Raw genomic sequence first — 22,595 nt, 5'->3', positions numbered from 1 at the left:
ACACCAGAGTACAACACACTAGTTAACAGCATGCAATGCCAGGCTTCCCACTAACTGACAAAGAAACAGATAACAGATTTGGTGTCCAGTTCAAAGTGTGACATGATTTAAGAATTTGAGAGTTGACTTTTGTATTTTACATGAGTTATTATTTGTACAAACATGGTGCAAAGTAATTCATGATTTGTTAAAAAATGTTAGTGGCTAGCTAGTTAAAATGGGATATTGTGATTTCACAAGACTGTCTTAGAAGTGATCATTTGAAAATGTTCAATTTGAAAAATGTGCACTTAGAGAAAATATAAAAATAAAGTGTTGCATATTGATATTTATCTGTTTCTATATATATTTATTGTGAGAAATCATTAAGATGATCAGTGTTTCCACAAAGATAAATATCATTAATTATTAATAATAACATAGTTAAAGGTAAATTGAGCAAATTGGCTACTTCTGGCAATTTATTTAAGTGTGTATCTAACTGGTAGCCCTTCGCATTAATCAGTACCCAAGAAGTAGCCCTTGGTTTCAAAAAGGTTGGTGACCCCTGCTCTAGAAACTGGATGGATGTCAGGCAGAAGACACAGTTAAAGTGGAGGCACGTAAATAAGACCGCCCACAAATCAGCGCACCCAGAGACAATCAGAGTGTGGCTTAAAAATGGTCTGTAAAACATAATCTATGCAAAATTTTGACCAAAAAAACACCATTATAGTACATGTTATGTAGACCATTACAGGACGTGTTTTACATGTTCAAAAAACATCCCAATATGACCCTTTTAATGCAACCCTGGCTGTGTTTGCAGAATTTCTCTGCTTTTGTCTTAAACACAACTTTACAATTGTAGGTCCTGGGCACAACTCTGACTGTTGTTTAGGACAATTTCACTGCATTTTTGGTCTTAAGCGCAACCTTGGCTGTTTGACAACAATTTTAGGACATTTGAAAAAAAAGTTTTAGAACATTTTATGGCCATGGGTGCAACATGGACTGTGCTTCAGTGGAATTTCACTCATTTTTTAGGACTTAAACGTAACCCTGACTCTGTTTTTACAATAATGTTAGAACATTTATTTGATGAGTTTTAGTACAATTTAAATGTTATGGCCTTGGGCACAACCCTGAGTGTGCTTTAGGACAATTGTATATAGAGATGTCCGATAATATCGGCCTGCCGATATTATCGGCCGATATATGCGTTAAAATGTAATATTGGAAATTATCGGTATCGTTTTTTTTATTATCGGTATCGTTTTGTTTTTGTTTTTTGTTTTTTTAAAATTAAATCAACATAAAAAACACAAGATACACTTACAATTAGTGCACCAACCCAAAAAACCTCCCTCCCCCATTTACACTCATTCACACAAAAGGGTTGTTTCTTTCTGTTATTAATATTCTGGTTCCTACATTATATATCAATATATATCAATACAGTCTGCAAGGGATACAGTCCGTAAGCACACATGATTGTGCGTGCTGCTGGTCCACTAATAGTACTAACCTTTAACAGTTAATTTTACTCATTTTCATTCATTACTAGTTTCTATGTGACTGTTTTTATATTGTTGTACTTTCTTTTTTATTCAAGAAAATGTTTTTAATTTATTTATCTTATTTTACAACATTTTTTTAAAAGTACCTTATCTTCACCATACCTGGTTGTCCAAATTAGGCATAATAATGTGTTAATTCCACGACTGCATATATCGGTTGATATCGGTATCGGTTGATATCAGTATCGGTAATTAAAGAGTTGGACAATATCGGAATATCGGATATCGGCAAAAAGCCATTATCGGACATCCCTAATTGTATATATTGTTTTATATGCAACTCTTCACAACAAGCAATTTAAGGACATTTTTGTTTTTATTTTAGAATATGTTTGATCCTTAACACAACTCTTACTGTTTAACAGAAATTTTAGGACCTTATCTTCGAGTCTTTGGACAATTTAAGGACATGTTTGCTTTTAAACACAACCCTGACTGTTTTAGAACAATTGTAGGACCTTTTATGAGAGTTTTTAGATTATTTGTGGGCAATTTTGCTCTTAACCACAAACAACCCTGGCTGTTTTACAACAATTTTAGAACCTTATCTGTGAGGCTTGGGACAACTTAAGGATATTTTTACTCTACACATTGACTGCTTTTATAACAAAGTCTCTTTTCTGAAAGTTTTAAGACAATTTTAGGACATTTTATGGTCTTGGGCACAATCCTGACTGTGCTTTAGGAGAATGCTAGGACATTTCTTGTTTCAAACTCAACTCTGACTGTGTTTTCCAGTAATTATAGTACCTTTTTGGGGAGTTTTTAGACAATTTCAGGTCATAGGCACAATACTGCCTGTGCTTTAGGACAATTTAAGATCTTTTTATGACTGTTTCGAAGACTGCATAGAATTCCCATGAGGTCATGAGGATTAATGATTTTGTTCGTTGGTGGCATTTGTAACCTTAGGAGGTAATTACTGTATATTGGTGGTGATGGAGCTTGGGAGGTCATAGACTTGGAGGTTGTCATGCAGTTAGTTTTAAGGCATGACTTTGATAATGGTGCTGGCTTTTGTGAGAATTCAACAGGTCTTTGTATCTTTATTGTCAGTTTCAATTCCCAGCTGATACCTACGGAACACATTGTTGTATGCCAGAAAAAGAACTACAGTTTTTAAGCGACCTGTTAGCACCTGTTCCTAGTCAGATCTGTTAGCTCCTGTTCCTAGTCAGATCTGTTAGCACCTGTTCCTAGTCAGATCTGTTAGAATAGAATAGAATAGAAAGTACTTTATTGATCCCTGGGGGAAATTCAGCACCACAGTTCGCTCACAATAGACAATAATAATAATAAGTAATATAATATATTATATATATAATATATAAATAATAGAAATATATTCTACATATACTCTACATTTAAGTGCAGTCAAGGAACATATGCATTATACAGTCTGATGGCTGTCGGTATGAAGGCCCTCCTGTGTCGTTCCGTGTTGCATTTTGGGAGTCTGAGCCTTCCACTGAACGTGCTCAGTCTCTCCGCAAGGTCCGAGTGTTAGGAACCGTGTTAGCACCTGTTCCTAGTCAGCACTGTGCTGACCACAACTTTCAAGCACTCATCAAAGTTTCCAGCGTTATTTTTCTGTATTGCAACATTTCTCAACATTTACTTGACTTTCTTCCTTTGCACAGAAAGAGACAAAAGACACAGACACACTCAAAGAAGCTGAGAAACAAATGGAGGGTAAACCGAAAGCTGTAAGGCATTTTTCTTTTTCATGAAAAATCACTTACCGCACACACACACACACTTCCTTCCCCTTTAAATCCTGTCTGTGTGTTGTTGTATGTTCCCGTCAGCTCAAAAACAACGTGGACAGAGAGAGGAACCAGAGAAGTGAAATGCCGCCAGTTCCACCTCGACCCACTCCGAAGGTTTGCCACCATTTTGCTTCAACTTGATGCTTGTAAGAGGAACCTTTGTGTTATTTATATCACCGACATGTCCTCACAGGAGAAGAGCGGCACACCAGTGCAGGAGAAAGTGAAGACAAAAGCATCTGAGGGCGCTCAGGTACTGACTAAATCTGTATCTTTGTTACTTGCTTGTCTTTTGTTTTTAATATCCCATATTGTTGTGGGGTTTTTTTAATATACATTTCAGAAATGTCACAATAGTGTGTAATAAAAGTGTGTTTGCCTTAATGCTGGAATTTAGACAGTTTAAAATAACTTTTAAAGGGGAACTGCACTTTTTTTTTAAATTTTGCCTATCTTTCACCATAATTATGAAAGACATGATGATGGATCTATTTTTTTAATGCATTCTAAATAGTAAATAAATGTGATCAAATGTCAACTTACTATGAGTCTATGAGAGCCGCTCTATTCTGCCTATTGTTTTATGTACATGATGTTAGTATATTTGTAACATAGTAACAGGCACATTCATAATAACATTTAGTAGTACGTAGGGCTGGGTGATATGGCCTTTTATTAATATCTCAATATTTTTGGGCCATGTCACGATACATGATATATATCTCGATATTTTGCCTTAGCCTTGAATGAACACTTAATGCATATAATCACAGCAGTATGATGATTCTATGTGTCTACATTAAAACATTCTTCTTCATACTGCATTAATATATGCTCATTTTAAACTTTCATGCAGAGAGGGAAATCACAACTAAGTCAATTCAGCAAAACTGTATTTATTAAGCAGTGGCACAAACATTCATGTCATTTCCAAAACAGAAAGTGCAAGATTGTCAGAGACATTTTAAAACAAGCTATGAGTGCACTTTTGTGCATGATGTCACTAAGATAGCATCAAAACAACACTAAATTAAAGTGCACTTTTTGTACAGAACGCCACTACAATAGTTTAAAATAAATAAAGTGCACTTTTGTGCATGATGTCACACAAGATATTTCAATAAGTGTCAAATAAAAATGAGCTGCATAATAGGAAATCAAATAGCAGTGCTGCTACTTTTTGTAGCAATGCTTTTGCCGCATAATTGTTCAACATATTCCCGCTTGAAGCCAAACCACGGCCAGACGATGCACCCTATGCTGTTTTTCTTGGGAATTCATTCTTCCTTCATTTGTTACCAGATTGGCACCTTATTTCTCTCGTATTACCCACTCGCACCGCACCGTTAGCATCACAGCTAATGTTACCCATGGAGCTACCTCTCTGCTCGGGGAGGGCGTGTGACGTTGCACACGTGACGTATGTAAGAAGGTGCGCTTGTTTATGTCTCTGTGAGAAGGAGAGACAAGAAAGAGTGGGAAACGCCTGTAGTGTAATGCCCGCAGCTAAAAGCAACTGTGTGAGAACATATACTCGAATATCACGATATACCGTATTTCCTTGAATAGCCGCAGGGGCGCTAATTAATTTAAAACCTCCTGTCACTCCGGCGCTTACCAGAAGCCTGCGGGATGGCCAAGCATGCGCTAATTATTTTAAAACCTCTTCTCACTCCGGCGCTTACCTTATATATAGCACATTTAATAAAAAAACCTTATTATTGTCTTACCTTTAGGTATAAATGAGTCCATGCCAGCTCCTTTTGAAGAAAAGCATCGATATAGAAGTCTTCCTTATCTTTCTTCAGTTTTAAAAGTCTCTCTGTCTCGATGGAGATCTTCCTTTTAAGTATTACCTCCTGCTTCCATTGAAAGTCCAATTTAGAAAACTGTTTTAATTTAGATATGTAGTCCTCCATGGTAAAAGTCCAAGCAAACAATGGCTGCGCACTCTTGCTGCCGGTTGTCTTCTTCTGCAGCACCGGTCTTCTGCAGTACCAGCAGTCGCAAGAAGGATCACTAGCGCCCTCTACCCCCAGGAGGCGGGAGTCATTTAATGACTCATATTTGACCCGGCGGAAGTGCCAAGCATGCGCTAATTATTTTGTGAAACGAGTTTGACCCGGCTGTAATTCTAGGCATGCGAATACCATATTCCCGGCGCCAATTCAAGGAAATACGGTATTCAAAGTTTTGACCGACGACCATTAAATGTTATGTAAATAACAAAGGAGTGTTTTAAATGTAGAAAAACTAATCATAATATGACACCTTTGACTTGCTATGGGGGTTTTAGAGGCGGTTTCATGTCCATGAGGAAATAGTGTTTTCCTTCATGACATCTTGAAACGTGAGCATAATGTGAGGAAATTATAGATTTTTCTCCCTTTTGGTGTTCATGAACAGGCTGTAGAGACACACATTATTGTCAGAACATCTTCAAAAGTCAGGTTGGCTTAATAGTGTGTCCAACAAGCCTGTACTTAACCCCCCAACACACACAGGCCAAGAAGGACATTACGTCTCAACATTCCCAAAGTTCCCACCCAAAAGCCTTTGGAGGGGGTCGGAGGATGCTCCAGTGTGAGATGGACATGAAAATGATGTTGTTGTTTGTGTTCCAGGAGGAGAAGTTATCAGGCTCCAAAGAAAACCTCACAGACAAACCTAAAGTCAGACAGGTGATTTATTGCTATTACTGGCTGATGTGTTTTAATGAAAGATGTGAACTTTAAGAGGAGTCGTGTGCGTGCGTGTGTGTGTGTACTTTCAGAAGGGCTTCAGTGCCATGATGAAGAGCACCTTCTACTCCGACAAGCAGGTAATATTCTCATGTAGGGATGTCCGCTAATATGTGTTAAAAAGTAATATTGTTTTTTTTATTATCTGTATCTGTTTTTTTTTTTTTTTTTTTTTTTTTTTTTTATTATATCAACATAAAAAACACAAGATACACTTACAATTAGTGCACCAACCCAAAAAACCTCCCTCCCCCCATTTCTTTCTGTTATCAATATTCTGGTTCCTACATTATATATCAATATATATCAATACAGTCTGCAAGGGATACAGTCCGTAAGCACACATGATTGTGCGTGCTGCTGGTCCACTAATAGTACTAACCTTTAACAGTTAATTTTACTCATTTTCATTCATTACTAGTTTCTATGTAACTGTTTTTATATTGTTTTACTTTCTTTTTTATTCAAGAAAATGTTTTTAATTTAGTTATCTTATTTTTTTATTTTTTTTAAAAAGTACCTTATCTTCACCATACCTGGTTGTCCAAATTAGGCATAATAATGTGTTAATTCCACGACTGCATATATCGGTTGATATCGGTATCGGTAATTAAAGAGTTGGACAATATCGGATATCGGCAAAAAGCCATTATCGGACATCCCTATTCTCATGTACTTCTTTTTGTATGGTAATTCTGCTAACTGCTGGAAGACAACAATAGAATGGAGTGATGATGTTGTGTGTGTGATTGTTTAGGAGAACGCTGATGTTGGGGAGACATTGGACAAGGCAGAGAACCCGGCCAGCAACAAACAGGTTCTACTAGTTTCTGCTGCACATTTTAAGGAAGTCATTGAAGTTCCTCTCCAATATTTTTGTCTCTTTTTCTGTTTTCAGAGTAAATTTGCTGAAGCGATGACCATAATGAATCCATTTAAACACGCACACAAAGTAAGGTAGACTGTCAAGACGGCAGTTGTAGATTTTTTTAATACATTTTGACTTTATTGGGTCCTATCTGGTCTGCATCAGGACAAGCAGAGTGATTCCAGTGACGAGGACGCACCCACTGACAAGTCATCCAGCCACAAACAGGTGCTTTCTCAATGCTCTTAAACAGGGTCATATGTCCGCTTTATCCAGTCATGTACTGACTAATATCTGGATTGCCCGTTATCTTTCTGATGTTTACTTGTGTTTTTTTCCCCTGCAGGCCAATAAGGACAAGCTGTCTGGAAAGAAACCGGACAAAGAAGCTCCAAAAATTCCTTCCCAAAAGCCCCTGATGAAGGTAGGAGGAGCATCCAGTGTTGGCAAAAATATATATTTTTTGCGTGTGTGAGGGTAAAATGAGCTTTACTGTCTAATCGCAGGATTTGAGGAACAGAGCTGCCAACACGTGTGTGCAGGAGAACCAGCAGCAGGTTGCTACTTAGGCTCGTCATGTGACATTTGTGGTACTTCTGTTCAGTTCCCGGACGTGTCTAACGAGGTTTATTTGACCATCTCGCAGAGCCAATCAGACGAGGAGACCCTGAAGGACAAAGCAACACGCCAACAGGGGGACGAGGTGACACCAGCGGAGAGCAAACCGGTTAGTGTTAGCCGCACTTGTTAATAATAATAATAATAATAATTACAGATGTCCGATAATGGCTTTTTTGCCGACTGCCGATTGTCCAACTCTTAATTACTGATTCCGATCTCAACCAATACCGATATATACAGTCGTGGAATGAACACATTATTATGCCTCATTTTGTTGTGATGCCCCACTGGATGCATTAAACAATGTAACAAGGTTTTCCAAAATAAATCAACTCAAGTTATGGAAAAAAATGCCAACGGCGTGACGAAGTTGGGACAGTGGCCGTGCCAGCAATCTGAGGGTTACTGGTTCAATCCCCACCTTCTACCATCCTAGTCACGTCCGTTGTGTCCTTGAGCAAGACACTTCACCCTTGCTCCTGATGGGCCTGTTTAGCGCCGTGCATGGCAGCTCCCGCCATCAGTGTGTGAATGTGTGTGTGTGTGTGAATGTGGAAATAGTGTCAAAGCGCTTTGAGTTCCTTAAAAAAGGTAGAAAAGCGCTATACAAGTACAACCCATTTACCATTTACATGGCACTGCCATATTTATTATTGAAGTCACAAAGTGCATTATTTTTTTTAACATGCCTCAAAACAGCAGCTTGGAATTTGGGACATGCTCTCCCTGAGAGAGCATGAGGAGGTTGAGGTGGGCGGGGTTAGGGGTAGCGGGGGTTGTGTATTGTAGCGTCCCGGAAGAGTTAGTGCTGCAAGGGGTTCTGGGTATTTGTTCTGTTGTGTTTATGTTGTGTTACGGTGCGGATGTTCTCCCAAAATGTGTTTGTCATTCTTGTTTGGTGTGGGTTCACAGTGTGGCGCATATTTGTAACAGTGTTAAAGTTGTTTATACGGTCACACTCAGTGTGACCTGTATGGCTGTTGACCAAGTATGCATTGCATTCACTTATGTGTGTGAAAAGCCGTAGATATTATGTGATTGGGCCGGCACGCAAAGGCAGTGCCTTTTGAGGTTTATTGGCGCTCTGTACTTCTCCCTACGTCCGTGTACCACTCCGTACAGCGGCGTTTTAAAAAGTCATAAATTGTACTTTTTGAAACCGATACCGATAATTTCCGATATCACATTTTAAAGCATTTATCGTCCGATAATATCGGCAGTCCGATATTATCAAACATCTCTAATAATAATACATTAATCAAATGTGAGCATTTTCTTCATATAGTCTACCTTTGTACAACTGTTGTATTTGAACTCATTTGATTGTGTACCTATGAAAGTAGAAAGTAGATGTTCTAGATCTTTCTACACATGTTTATGTGCATTTGTTTTTCACAGAACAAGAAAAAAACAAAGCACATTTACCCGCTATTGCAGCAAGCTGCTGCCCAGGTTTGTCAACCATCTAGTTCACTTGTGCTTTCTTTGGTCTGTCAGCTTGATTGCATTATTTTAATGTGGTTTCTTTACACAGCCTCCATCAGACGACGAAGGACTGAAAGACGAAAAAGAGAAAGGCGACGAGTCCAGACAGGAGCTTGAGAAGGATGGCACTAACAAACCAGAAGAGGTTTTTTTTTAATTTGAAACTAATTTTCTTTAGTGTCTATTTTCCCTTAATGAGACATAATTATTCATTTTAATAACATTTTCATCAATATCTAATTGTCTTTTTTTTTGGGACCTTTTAGGTCAAAGTCAAGAAGCCCAAGCGACACAATCCCTTCATGCCTCGCGTCAAGGTGACACACACACACACACACACACACACACACGCACGTACACTAATAATTACCTTTTAATGTGATTTAAAGAGTTGTACAACTGCACTGCATTACAATGAGACAGGTTTGAAATATTTCAATAGTGCCCTGATGGGGTCAAAGCATTATATGTTATGATAACAATAGTAATCATAATATTGTAATCCTTCATTCATCGCTTGGAATTGGCTCCGGACTTGACCGTGTTTGAAGAATAGCGCCAACATTAGCCGTGTGGTTAGCGTTGAGCACAGCCAAGTCCCACCATGTTGTTCCAGGTGTTATTATTAATAATAATGAATTTGATTTATAAAATGCTTTTCTAGACACTCAAAGCATTTACAGTAAGAACTGAGAAGCCATCATTCATTCACCCCACATTCACACTGTGATGGTGGTAAGCTACATTTGTAGCCACAGCTGCCCTGGGGTAGACTGAAGGAATGGTGACTGTCAGTTTGCGCCAACTGCCTCTCCGACCACAACCAAGCATTCTTCACATTCATACACCAGTGTGAGCGACACTGGGAGCAAGGTGGGTGAAGTGCCTTGCCCGAGAACACAACGGAAGTGACTAAAATGGCGGAAGCTGGATTTGTAGCACGAACCTTCAAGTTTCTGAGCCATGCCCCCTTAATCGTTGTCATTCTACATCTCTTAGTCAAGGGCTCACCAATGTGGAGATGTGTTATTGATGAGGCAGGAGTTGAAGATGAAGCGCATCAACACTTTTCCCTGCACTTAACATGAAAAACAGGCATTTAAACAATGACTCAATCAGCACGGAAACGGACAATACCCTTAACCTGAAAACGGAAGTTGAAAATATATTAGAAAATAAGACAAATACTGTACTGAAATACATATAAGACTTAATTTTAAGGGTGTAACGGTACGTGTATTTGTATTGAACCGTTTCGGTACGGGGGTTTCGGTTCGGTTCGAAGGTGTACCGAACGAGTTTCCACACGGACATATTAAGTAGCGCACCGCACGTTGTGTAACATATAAAAGCCAGAGCTGGAAGACCCTCCTGCCTCGTTAAGATCTCCCGTTTGGGAACACTTCGGTTTTGCGGTGCGATACAACAATGGAGGACGAGAGGTGGAAAAAGCGAAAGCGGTTTGCCGACATTGTTCAGCAGCAGTAGGGTATGCTTCTGCCAACATGTCAAACGTGCTAACCCATTTGAAGCAACACCACCCCCAAGTGAACATCGCTTCAACGAAGAGAAACACGAGCGTCGTGCAAACACCGCATTCAAGCAGCCTCTCCTCGGCGAGTCAGGCAGGGCTAAAGCAATAACAAATGCCGTTGGTGTTTTTATTGCAGCACATTTCAGACCATATTGACGTGGACCCCGACTTCAACAAGTGGAAAAACTTATTCGGGTGTTACCATTTAGTGGTCAATTGTACGGAATATGTACTGTACTGTGCAATCTACTAATACAAGTCTTAATCAATCAATCAAAAAAGCACTTTATATGTAGAAAGGTTTTGTTAAGAAACCGTTCTGAGCCTTATCTTATTTAGATTTTATTTGATATATGTTGACCACATGAACCCTGGCAATTAACCCTGTGTGTATATGTATGTTATTATTATCCTTAGCATTCATGACTGCCTGTTGTTGCACTGATCAGCCTAGTGGTGGCTCACATCCATCACACACAGAGCTATTTCTATTTTTGGGCAGAATTATTATAGTGTTCCCAATGTTAAAAGGATAAAGCCATTGTTTACAAATTTGGTAAATAAATAACCAAAAAATTTATATTTTGTTGTTTTCTTACTGTATCGAAAATGAACCGAACCGTGACCTCTAAACCGAGGTACGTACCGAACCGAAATTTTTGTGTACCGTTACACCCTTACTTAATTAAGGTCAAAAATACGTAAAATTTGCTATAGAAAAATAAAACGTAATGGAAAGAAGCCACAAAATTAGAAGCGTAAAGTGTTGACGAGAGATTATACTCAAAACTGACATTTAACAGGAATAAAAAGCAACCGGGCAGCACGGTGGAACAGGGGTTAGTGCATGTGCCTCACAATACGAAGGTCCTGAGTAGTCCTGGGTTCAATCCCGGGCTCAGGATCTTTCTGTGTGGAGTTTGCATGTTCTCCCCGTGACTGCGTGGGTTCCCTCCGGGTACTCCGGCTTCCTCCCACCGCCAGAGACATGCACCTGGGGATAGGTTGATTTGCAACACTAAAATTGGCCCTAGTGTGTGAATGTGAGTGTGAATGTTGTCTGTCTATCTGTGTTGGCCCTGTGATGAGGTGGCGACTTGTCTAGGGCAGTGTTTTTCAACCACTGTGCCGCGGCACACTAGTGTGCCGTGAGATATTGTCTGGTGTGCCGTGGGAAATTATGCAACTTCACCTCATTTATCCCAAAAATATTTTTGGCAAATCAATAATTAGAATCTGCCAATAATGTGCCATTGCTCAGTGTCTGTGCTGCGCAAAACTCGGCAGGGTAACCACGTAATACTCCATGTCAGTAGGTGGCAGCATTGCTTTGTAAAAGTCGGAATGTGTCGGGTGAGACGAGGATGGTTTGTTGTGATCCCGATATGCAGACCACAGTGGGAGGCAGGGTGCAGGTAAAAAGGGTATGTAATGCTTAAACCCAAAATGAACGAAAGGAAAAGGTATTGCAAAACAAAAGTCAAACTGAACTGGCTACAAAGTAAACAGAGACAAAATGCTGGACGACAGCAAAAACTTACGGCGTCTACAAAGTACATCCGTACGTGACATGACAATCAACAATGTCCACACGAAGAAGGATAGCAACAACCTAAATAGCCTTGCTTGCTAACACAAAGCAGGTGCGCGGAATAGCGCTCAAAGGAAGACATGAAGCCACTACAGGAAAACACCGGCAAAACAGGAAGCGCCACCAAAATAAGCAAGACAAGAACTAAAGCACTACACACAGGAAGACACCAACACACTCAAAATAAGACACAACGACTTGGTGGAGTTCCATTTTTTAAAGTTTTCTGCTGGTGGTGTGCCTCCGGATTTTTTTTATGACAAAAATGTGCCTCGCCTCAAAAAAGGTTGAAAAACACTGGTGTAGGGTGTACCCCGCCTTCCGCCCGATTGCAGCTGAGATAGACCCCAAAAGGGACAAGCTGTAGAAAATGGATGGATGGAAAAAGCAACCGTAAAATTTCTGTATGGATACTACAATAGTTGTCTTCATGGACCCAGTTATAACCCACTGGAGCTTCCAAAGCCCCTATGTTGAATTATACAGGTGTGCCTAATGTAGTGACCAGTTGTAGTATGTATTTTTCTCTTTTTACTTTCCTGTGCTAATTGTATATTTACATTTATGCTGTTGTGTGTTGATATTTATCTAATTTTTTGCTCATGTTTGTTGCAGACCAAAGTGACCCAGAGAAAAACACAAGATGAAGAGGTACTTTTAATTTCATTAATTTATGGTTTATTAATGTAGAATTTGTTTAGTTTCTTAATATTTTTCAGCCCTATTTGTGTTGTTATGTCTGTATGGTCCCATAATAACACCTGGTAGAGCGCCGTAGAAGGTAGGATTAAATCCCACACTCCACAAAGATCTTTAACTGGTTCCACCCAGTCGCTGTTTATGTCTGACACAATAACACATCGTCATCTATGTCAGCGTCATTACAAAAGGCACGTTTCGGTCACCTGATTCTCTCCTGCCTCGTGTAATCATCTGTGTCCTGGAGGCGTCCTCTGCGTGCCTAGCACAGAAAAATGTTCACCGACAATTGTTTTTTCCCCGCTGCATTCCAAGACAAGGCAGCAGCTGTGTGGGCATGTTGGACCGATCAGGACAAAATGTGTCCTGACTAGTCAGTCTGCTTCCCTGTTGTAAAAGTCTTCATTGGAGATTAAAAACGTTAGAACTTCTGCATAAAGACAACAGATGAGGAAACATAAATATTCACGTTGAGCAGCGCTTCCTCCTCTTTAGCATGTAGCTTTAGTGTTGGGTAATAAAACGACACATTTTGTCTCATGCAGGACAAACAAAAATATAATTTATTTTACTTCCAATATGAGTCAAATACTGTATGTTAAATTAGCACTGCTTAAACCTTTCTGTTGCGCCCCCTAAAGGAAGAAGAAAATATTTTGCGCCCCCCCACTTTCTACCGTGACTATAAATATTATAATTTGTTGACAAAATTGTTATAACTAGAGATGTCCGATAATGGCTTTTTTGCCGGTATCCGATATTCCGATATTGTCCAACTCTTAATTACCGATTCCGATATCAACCGATACGATACATACAGTCGTGGAATTAACACATTATTATGCCTAATTTTGTTGTGATGCCCCGCTGGATGCATTAAACAATGTAACAAGGTTTTCCCAAATAAATCAACTCAAGTTATGGTATAAAATGCCAACATGGCACTGCCATATTTATTATTGAAGTCACAAAGTGCATTTTTTTTTTTTTAACATGCCTCAAAAGAGCAGCTTGGAATTTGGGACATGCTCTCCCTAAGAGAGCATGAGGAGGTTGAGGTGGGCGGGGTTGAGGTGTGTGGGGGATAGGGGGTGACGGGGGGTGTATATTGTAGCGTCCCGGAAGAGTTACTGCTGCAAGGGGTTCTGGGTATTTGTTCTGTTGTGTTTATGTTGTGTTACGGTGCGGATGTTCTCCCGAAATGTGTTTGTCATTCTTGTTTGGTGTGGGTTCACAGTGTGGCGCATATTTGTAACGGTGTTAAAGTTGTTTACACGGCCACCCTCAGTATGACCTGTATGGCCGTTGACCCAGTATGCATTGAATTCACTTGTGTGTGGGAAAAGCCGTAGATATTATGTTGTAATAATGATATTATTCCTTAAAGGCACGCCACCAATATTGTTGTCGGGTGGAAATCGGGGGAAATTCGTGAGAATGGTTGCCCCGGGAGATTTTCGGGAGGGGCACTGAAATTCGGGAGTCTCCCGGGAAAATCGGGAGGGTTGGCAAGTATGACGGGGAGACGCAACTGCTCTGTACTTCTCCCTACGTCCGTGTACCGCTGCGTACGGCGCCGTTTTAAAAAGTCATAAATTTTACTTTTTGAAACCGATATTACATTTTAAAGCATTTATCGCCCGATATCGGACTGCCGATATTATCGGACATCTCTAATTAGGACTGCTTAAACCATTTCTGTTGCGCCTCCTGAAGGAAGAAGAAAATATTTTGTGCCCCCCCACTTTCCACCGTGACTATAAATATTATAATTTGTCGACAAAATTGTTATAACCATACCTCTGCATAACAATGTAAGCTTATTAACATTAAAGGAAACAACACACCGGTCTTTCCTCGTCACCCACCGTGGTTTCAGTAAAGACAAGTGCTACATACGCTTCATCATATTCTGGTACAGCAAAAAAAAAGCGTATTCCTTGAGGTAACACGCGAAGAACTGGCTTAAACTTATCCATGTGCCTTCTTTCAATGACTAGTCTACCTCTCATTGGTACATGTTTGACAGTCCTGACTGCATTGTAATTGTACCATCTAGAGGGCCAATAGTGAAAGTACATTCCTGGATTGCACCTCCATCTGGTTCAGCACAGCTGTACGATGAAACATGAAGCCCTGCTTATCTTGTGCCTAATTTGTGCGAATCCTATTTTGTGTGTGCTTTAAGAATGAAGGTGCAAACTTACCTCTGTTTGATCGACTGGACGAGTTCCGTGTCGACACACTGCAGCCTGAGGACATACAGGTCAGTTTGTGAAAGCCGCCATGTTCACGTCTTCGTGGCGACCCCCTTGTTATTACAATCATTTTACTTTTTCTCTTCCAGGATATGGACGGTCTCATGAAATGGTGGCGCACTGTGGAGTGTAAGTCGCCAATGTGAAAAGTTAATTATGTAACTTTTAAGTAAGAAAGCAAAAAGTATCTCTCCCTGACCACTTGGTCATTTCTGAACACTGCACCAATGTTGTAATAGTGCTCAGGAGCAAACTGCTCAGCAGCTTTGATAGTGCTGATGAATTGATTGTAAACAACACACCAACCGTCAGGCATGGTGGTGGTAGTATTATGCTCTGGGCCTGTTTTGCTGCCAATGGAACTGGTGCTTTACAGAGAGTAAATGGGACAATGAAAAAGGAGGATTACCTCCAAATTCTTCAGGACAACCTAAAATCATCAGCCCGGAGGTTGGGTCTTGGGCGCAGTTGGGTGTTCCAACAGGACAATGACCCCAAACACACGTCAAAAATGGTAAAGGAATGGCTAAATCAGGCTAGAATTAAGGTTTTAGAATGGCCTTCCCAAAACATCATAATAATCCTCTCAATTCACCCCAAAAATGGATTAACTCGCTGGAATATAAAGACAATATAACATACATCCATAAACGTGGAGGCATATGCAAAAGTGCAATATGTTTATCTGTACAGTAATTTATTTATTTATATCTGCACTGCAAAAAGTCAGTGTTCAAAAACAACAATAAAAAAAATAGGGGTATTTTATTTGAACTAAGCAAAATTATCTGCCAATAGAACAGAAACATTTGGCTTGTCAAGACTTTCCAAAACAAGTAAAATTAGCTAACCTCAATGACCCAAATTACCTTAAAATAAGTATATTCTCACTAATAACTGTACTACTATATGAGTATGTATTTTCTATTGTTTCATTAAAAATAAAACAGCAAAGTCCATTTGGCTGTCATCTGTTTTAATTATGAGACACAATTGTGTCAAAGTCCTGATTTTTTTTTTCATGCTTGAAATAAGAAATTGTTACTTTTAAAAAAGTAGTTTTGTACTTGTGAGTGTTGATGACACAGCTTTGCAACAGTTGATATTCTAGTTTCAAGCATGTTTTACTCAATATAGCTCATCAAATCTCAGCAACAAGCTGTAATATCTTACTGAGATCATTTAGGACCAAAACCCTTAAAACAAGTAAAACACTCTAACATAAAATCTGCTTAGTGAGAAGAATGATCTTATCAGACAGAAAATAAGCAAATATCACCCTTATTTGAGATATTTAATCTTACTTAGATTTCAGTTTTTGCAGTGTGCACCTTATAGCTCTTTTATCCCGCAATACCACGAGCTAATGCAACGAAATGTCGTTCTTGTCTGTACTGTAAAGTTCAAATTTGAATGACAATAAAAAGGAAGTCTAACTCAAACCCCATTGAGAACATGTGGACAATGCTGAAGAAACAAGTCCATGTCAGAAAACGAACTAATTTAGCTGAACTGCACCAATTTTGTCAAGAGGAGTGGTCAAAAATGCAAGCAGAAGCTTGTGGATGGCTACCAAAAGCGCCTTATTGCAGTGAAACTTGCCAAGGGACATGTAAGCAAATATTAACATTGCTGTATGTATACTTTTGACCCAGCAGATTTGGTCACATTTTCAGAAGACACATAATAAATTCATAAAAGAAGCAAACTTCATGAATGTTTTTTTGTGACCAACAAGTATGTGCTCCAATCACTCTATCACAAAAAAAATAAGAGTTGTAGAAATGATTGGAAACTCAAGACAGCCATGACATGATGTTCTTTACAAGTGTATGTAAACTTTTGACCGCGACTGTATGTGCGTGTCAATCATCGTTTGATGTTTGCTCTTCCTCAGCTTGGGTGGACACGCCTCAGGATGAAGACATGACGGAGAAAGAAGAGGCTAAGTAAGTGTTTGAGTCGTCATAATACAAACCCCGTTTCCATATGAGTTGTAAATTGTGTTAGATGTAAATATAAACGGAATACAATGATTTGCAAATCCTTTTCACCCCATATTCAGTTGAATATGCTACAAAGACAACATATTTGATGTTTTGATTTGCAAATAATAATTAACTTAGAATTTCATGGCTGCAACACGTGCCAAAGTAGTTGGGAAAGGACATGTTCACCACTGTGTTACATGGCCTTTCCTTTTAACAACACTCAGTAAAGGTTTGGGAACTGAGGAGACACATTTTTGAAGCTTCTCAGGTGGAATTCTTTCCCATTCTTGCTTGATGTACAGCTTAAGTTGTTCAACAGTCCGGGGGTCTCCCTTGTGCTATTTTAGGTGCCACACATTTTCAATGGGAGACAGGTCTGGACTACAGGCAGGCCAGTCTAGTACCCGCACTCTTTTACTATGAAGCCATGTTGATGTAGCACGTGGCTTGGCATTGTCTCGCTCAAATAAGCGGGGCGGCATGGCGTAGCGGGTAGAGCGCCCGTGTCAGAAACCTGAGGGTTGTAGGTTCGCTCCCCGCCTCTTACCATTCCGTTGTGTCCTTGGGGAGGACACTTCACCCTTGCCCCCGGTGCCGCTCACACCGGTGAATGAATATTGAATGAATGATAGGTGGTGGTCGGAGGGGCCGTAGGCGCAAATTGGCAGCCACGCTTCCGTCAGTCTACCCCAGGGCAGCTGTGGCTACAAAAGTAGCTTACCACCACCAGGTGTGAATGCATGATGGGTTTTTAACATGTAAAGCGACTTTGGGTAAGCGCTATATAAATCCCAGGTATTATTATTATTATTATTATAAGCAGGGGCGTCCATGGTAACGTTGCTTGGATGGCAACATATGTTGCTCCAAAACCTGTATGTACCTTTCAGCATTAATGGCGCCTTCACAGATGTGTAAGTTACCCATGTCTTGGGCACTAATACACCCCCATACCATCACACATGCTGGCTTTTCAACTTTGCGCCTATAACAATCCGGATGGTTCTTTTCCTCTTTGGTCCGGAGGACACGACGTCCACAGTTTCCAAAAACCATTTGAAATGTGGACTCGTCAGACCACAGAACACTTTTCCACTTTGTACCAGTCCATCTTAGATGAGCTCAGGCCCAGTGAAGCCGACGGCGTTTCTGGGTGTTGTTGATAAACGGTTTCCGCCTTGCATAGGAGAGTTTTAACTTGCACTTACAGATGTAGCGACCGACTGTAGTTACTGACAGTGGTTTTCTGAAGTGTTCCTGAGCCCATGTGGTGATATCCTTTACACACCGATGTCGCTTGTTGATGCAGTACAGCCTGAGGGATGGAAGGTCACGGGCTTAGCTGCTTACGTGCAGTGATTTCTCCAGATTCTCTGAACCCTTTGATGATATTACGGAGCGTAGATGGTGAAATCCCTAAATTCCTTGCAATAGCTGCTTGAGAAAGGTTTTTCTTAAACTGTTCAACAATTTGTTCAGGCATTTGTTGACAAAGTGGTGACCCTCACCCCATCCTTGTTTGTGAATGACTGAGCATTTCATGGAATCTACTTTCATACCCAATCATGGCACCCACCTGTTCCCAATTAGCCTGCACACCTGTGGGATGTTCCAAATAAGTGTTTGATGAGCATTCCTCAACTTTATCAGTATTTATTGCCACCTTTCCCAACTTCTTTGTCACGTGTTGCTGGCATCAAATTCTAAAGTTAATGATTATTTGCAAAAAAAACCATGTTTATCAGTTTGAACATCAAATATCTTGTCTTTGTAGCATATTCAACTGAATATGGGTTGAAAATGATTTGCAAATCATTGTATTCCGTTTATATTTACATCCAACACAATTTCCCAACTCATATGGAAACGGGGTTTGTAAAAACATGAACGTGAATATTTATTGCCACGATGTCATCAGAGCGTTCGCTGTGACGGCGGAGAAGGTGCAGAAGGGCATCCGCGTTTTCAACAAGCTCTACACGGACCGCGCGGAGAGCCTTTGGCAGCACGTCATGGACTTGCGCGCCATCGCCGACACTCTGGATAAGTTCAGCAAGAACACCAAGATCGCTCAAATTACTGGCGGCTCCACCAGCGCCATCGGAGGGGTGGCCACCATCACCGGCCTGGCTTTGGCGCCCGTCACCTTTGGCACCTCCCTGATCGTGACAGCGGTGGGCCTGGGCGTGGCCGCGGCAGGCGGGCTCACCTCGGCGGGGGCCGGCATCTCCAACCAGGTGAACAACTCCATGGACCGTAAGAAGGTTGAGAAGATCGTGAAGGACTACGAGGAAAAGATGGTGGGCCTCAACAAGTGCCTAATGTTCATCAAGCAGGGGATTGAGAATCTGCGGCGTTTCGACCTCATCAAGATGAAGAACAACGCCTACAACCGCGACTTCCCAGCGCTCACCTCCAGCTTTTACGAGGACGGCGCCATGGCAGGCAAGGCCATCCTCATCAACGCCAACGAGATCATGCGCGTGGTGCAGATCGCCAACGTGGCCGGCAGCACGGCGGCCAGGGCGGTCCAGATCGCCAGCATGGCCACGGGGGTCCTGACAGGACTCTTCGTGGCCATGGACATCTACTTCGTGGCCAAGGACTCCAAAGAACTAAAGAAGGGCGCCAAGTCCGAGTTTGCCAGCAAGATCAGGGAGGTGGCCGAGCAGCTCAGCCTTGGCCTGGTGGAGCTCAACACCATACGGGATGAGCTAAAGGGCACCACACCGCAGGACAACCAAGAGGACAACACCGCCTTGGACAAGAAGAAGTACGACTATGACGAGTCGGAAGAAGACGAAATTGACCGCATCAAAAAAGCCTACAAGAAGGATCTCGACAACAGAGAATACGTGTGAGAGAACACCTTCAACCTCGGTGCTTGTTGCCGAAGACGGGCGCCTTACAACATAATACCTACAAGCACTTTGTCAAACCTAACAAATATATCTGGCTACTTCCTCTCATGCCAGCTAGAACCAGACTCCTTTTGGAGGATACTAACATTCATCTTCCCAGAACATTTTTCTGTCATCTAAGCTCGTCGAACAAGAGGAGCCGCAGATTCAGGATCACTCGTCCGACGTTTCCGCGAGGAATGGAGAAATGTGGCCTTTATGAATCCAAACTAATCTCCAAGACGCAAAGAAAAGTCAACCTTCCTGTGAGTGTTTGCTGATAAGAACAAAGTTACATTCAAACGTGTTGACAGTTTTATGATGATACATTTGACACTTTATGCTTTTTAATATTGTCTAGTGGCATAATCACTTGCAGGAATTAGTATCAACTAGAGATGTCCGATAATATCGGTCTGCCGATATTATCGGCCGATAAATGCGTTAAAATGTAATATCGGAAATTATCGGTATCGGTTTTTTTATTATCAGTATCGTTTTTTTTTGTGTTTTTTAATTAAATCCACATAAAAAACACAAGATACACTTACAATTAGTGCACCAACCCAAAAAACCTCCCTCCCCCATTTACACTCATTCACACAAAAGGGTTGTTTCTTTCTGTTATTAATATTCTGGTTCCTACATTATATATCAATATATATCAATACAGTCTGCAAGGGATACAGTCCGTAAGCACACATGATTGTGCGTGCTGCTGGTCCACTAATAGTACTAACCTTTAACAGTTAATTTTACAAATTTTCATTCATTACTAGTTTCTATGTAACTGTTTTTATATTGTTTTACTTTCTTTTTTATTCAAGAAAATGTTTTTAATTTATTTATCTTATTTTATTAATTTTTTTTTAAAAGTACCTTATCTTCACCATACCTGGTTGTCCAAATTAGGCATAATAATGTGTTAATTCCACGACTGTATATATCGGTTGATATTGATATCGGTTGATATCGGTATCGGTAATTAAAGAGTTGGACAATATCGGCATATCGGATATCGGCAAAAAGCCATTATCGGACATCCCTAGTATCAAAAGGAGTGCAATCATCGGACATCCCTAGTATCAACCCTATTTGATTCCATATTTAGGCTAATCACTGTTTTAAAAACACTTTTAAGTGCATTTTTGTTTCCGTAAAACTGGAGGATTTTAAAAACCAATCACATGCTAGCAAGCTAGCGTTAGTGCTGACATACGGAAACACTCGCTGGATGTAAATAGATTTAGTATTTCTTTGTAGAAAACAATGTTTTTTGGTTTCATGTTGACGTAGCAAGAATGCCTTGACATTGTTTGCACTGGATAATATATATCCTCTATGCAGGATTTATTTAATGAACTTTCTATTTATTTTGTTGTCTTCTGGGCGGAGCTAATACATTATTTTGCAATAAACGTGTAATATATTTTAAAGATGACAATAAAGGCCATATAACTTTTTAGTATTGGTATTTTGTTTTGAACATGCATACAGTGGTGGACATTTGTGATGCACCATACTGTATCACATTGCAGTCTGCAATTTCTCACTTTCCACAATGCGATTAAAAAATAAATAAGCAATTGAAATTTTAAATGTATTTTAATTAGCCCAAAAAAATGTAATATGTTAGAATAATTGTAAGTTATCACAAACATGTTTGTGTTGAAACGAGTTCCAGGCAAAAAGACAAAAGCTGTCTTTGAGGCCTACCAAGAGTAAGGCTCGTAAAACTCCACTGGGACTTCAAAGCGGAGAGATGACAGGATCTGCCCAATTTCCAGACGAACTCTTTTTGAAGTATTTTACGAACTCTTTTTGAACTATTTTATGGAACTCTTTTTGAACTATTTTACGACCTCTCCTTTTGAACTGTTCGGTAACCAAAGGCAACGCTGTTTACGACCCACTTCCCTCTGGAAGCAGCTGTGGTCAGGTGGGGGGAGAAAGTCAAATAAAGAAGGAGGAGTGCAATCTTTTGGCAGAGCGTGCTGAGATACTGTACAAGGGTACAGTGTGTCCAGGCGTGTCTCCTCAATTGAGTCCAAATTGAATTCTGTCTCTGTTTAATTATTTGCCTCTTGTCTTGTTTAATAGATGTCATCAGTGTTTGAACCTGACAAATATATACCAGAAGTCAATGTAGAGAGCTTAAACGAATGAGAATTATGTTCAGATTTATAGGCTTTTCTGTAGCTTCACAAGCAAAATATGTAAATATGAATTTTAATTTATGGAAAAACATGTCAAATGACAGAGAACAAAGAAACTTCATATTACCGTATTTTTCGGAGTATAAGTCACACTGGCCGAAAATGCATAATAAAGAAGGAAAAAAACATATATAAGTCGCACTGGAGTATAAGTCGCATTTTTTGGGGAAATTTATTTGATAAAAGCCAACACCAAGAATAGACATTTGAAAGGCAATTTAAAATAAATAAAGAACGTGCCTGGTATGTTAACGTAACATATTATGGTAAGAGTCATTCAAATAACTATAACATATAGAACATGCTATACGTTTACCAAACAATCTGTCACTCCTAATCGCTAAATCCCATGAAATCTTATAC

General features: G+C 40.1%; 1 protein-coding gene across 4 annotated transcripts in view; it reads left to right on the top strand.

Annotated features, from left to right (window-relative positions):
• Nucleotides 1–22,252, top strand: part of LOC133631141 (otolith matrix protein OMM-64-like) — a 58,123-nt gene extending 35,871 nt beyond the window's left edge. For 3 of the 4 annotated variants that reach the window (XM_062023231.1, XM_062023232.1, XM_062023233.1), the window contains 19 exons: nt 3,200–3,265; nt 3,368–3,442; nt 3,522–3,581; nt 5,953–6,009; nt 6,102–6,149; nt 6,827–6,886; nt 6,968–7,021; nt 7,103–7,165; nt 7,284–7,361; nt 7,444–7,494; nt 7,584–7,664; nt 8,957–9,010; nt 9,093–9,188; nt 9,310–9,360; nt 12,784–12,819; nt 15,056–15,133; nt 15,215–15,254; nt 17,023–17,074; nt 19,035–22,252. In XM_062023231.1, coding sequence (XP_061879215.1) covers nt 3,200–3,265; nt 3,368–3,442; nt 3,522–3,581; nt 5,953–6,009; nt 6,102–6,149; nt 6,827–6,886; nt 6,968–7,021; nt 7,103–7,165; nt 7,284–7,361; nt 7,444–7,494; nt 7,584–7,664; nt 8,957–9,010; nt 9,093–9,188; nt 9,310–9,360; nt 12,784–12,819; nt 15,056–15,133; nt 15,215–15,254; nt 17,023–17,074; nt 19,035–19,977 — 2,043 coding nt within the window. In that variant the 3' untranslated portion in view covers nt 19,978–22,252. The remainder of the gene's footprint in view (nt 1–3,199; nt 3,266–3,367; nt 3,443–3,521; nt 3,582–5,952; nt 6,010–6,101; nt 6,150–6,826; nt 6,887–6,967; nt 7,022–7,102; nt 7,166–7,283; nt 7,362–7,443; nt 7,495–7,583; nt 7,665–8,956; nt 9,011–9,092; nt 9,189–9,309; nt 9,361–12,783; nt 12,820–15,055; nt 15,134–15,214; nt 15,255–17,022; nt 17,075–19,034) is intronic. The other variant, XM_062023234.1, reaches the window with a different exon arrangement.
• Nucleotides 22,253–22,595: the final 343 nt, after the last annotated feature.

This window comes from Entelurus aequoreus, linkage group LG16, assembly GCF_033978785.1.
Source record: "Entelurus aequoreus isolate RoL-2023_Sb linkage group LG16, RoL_Eaeq_v1.1, whole genome shotgun sequence".
NCBI lineage: Eukaryota > Metazoa > Chordata > Actinopteri > Syngnathiformes > Syngnathidae > Entelurus > Entelurus aequoreus.
The sequence above is the reverse complement of the archived record's forward strand: the minus strand, read 5'-3'. Positions and strand labels throughout refer to the sequence as shown.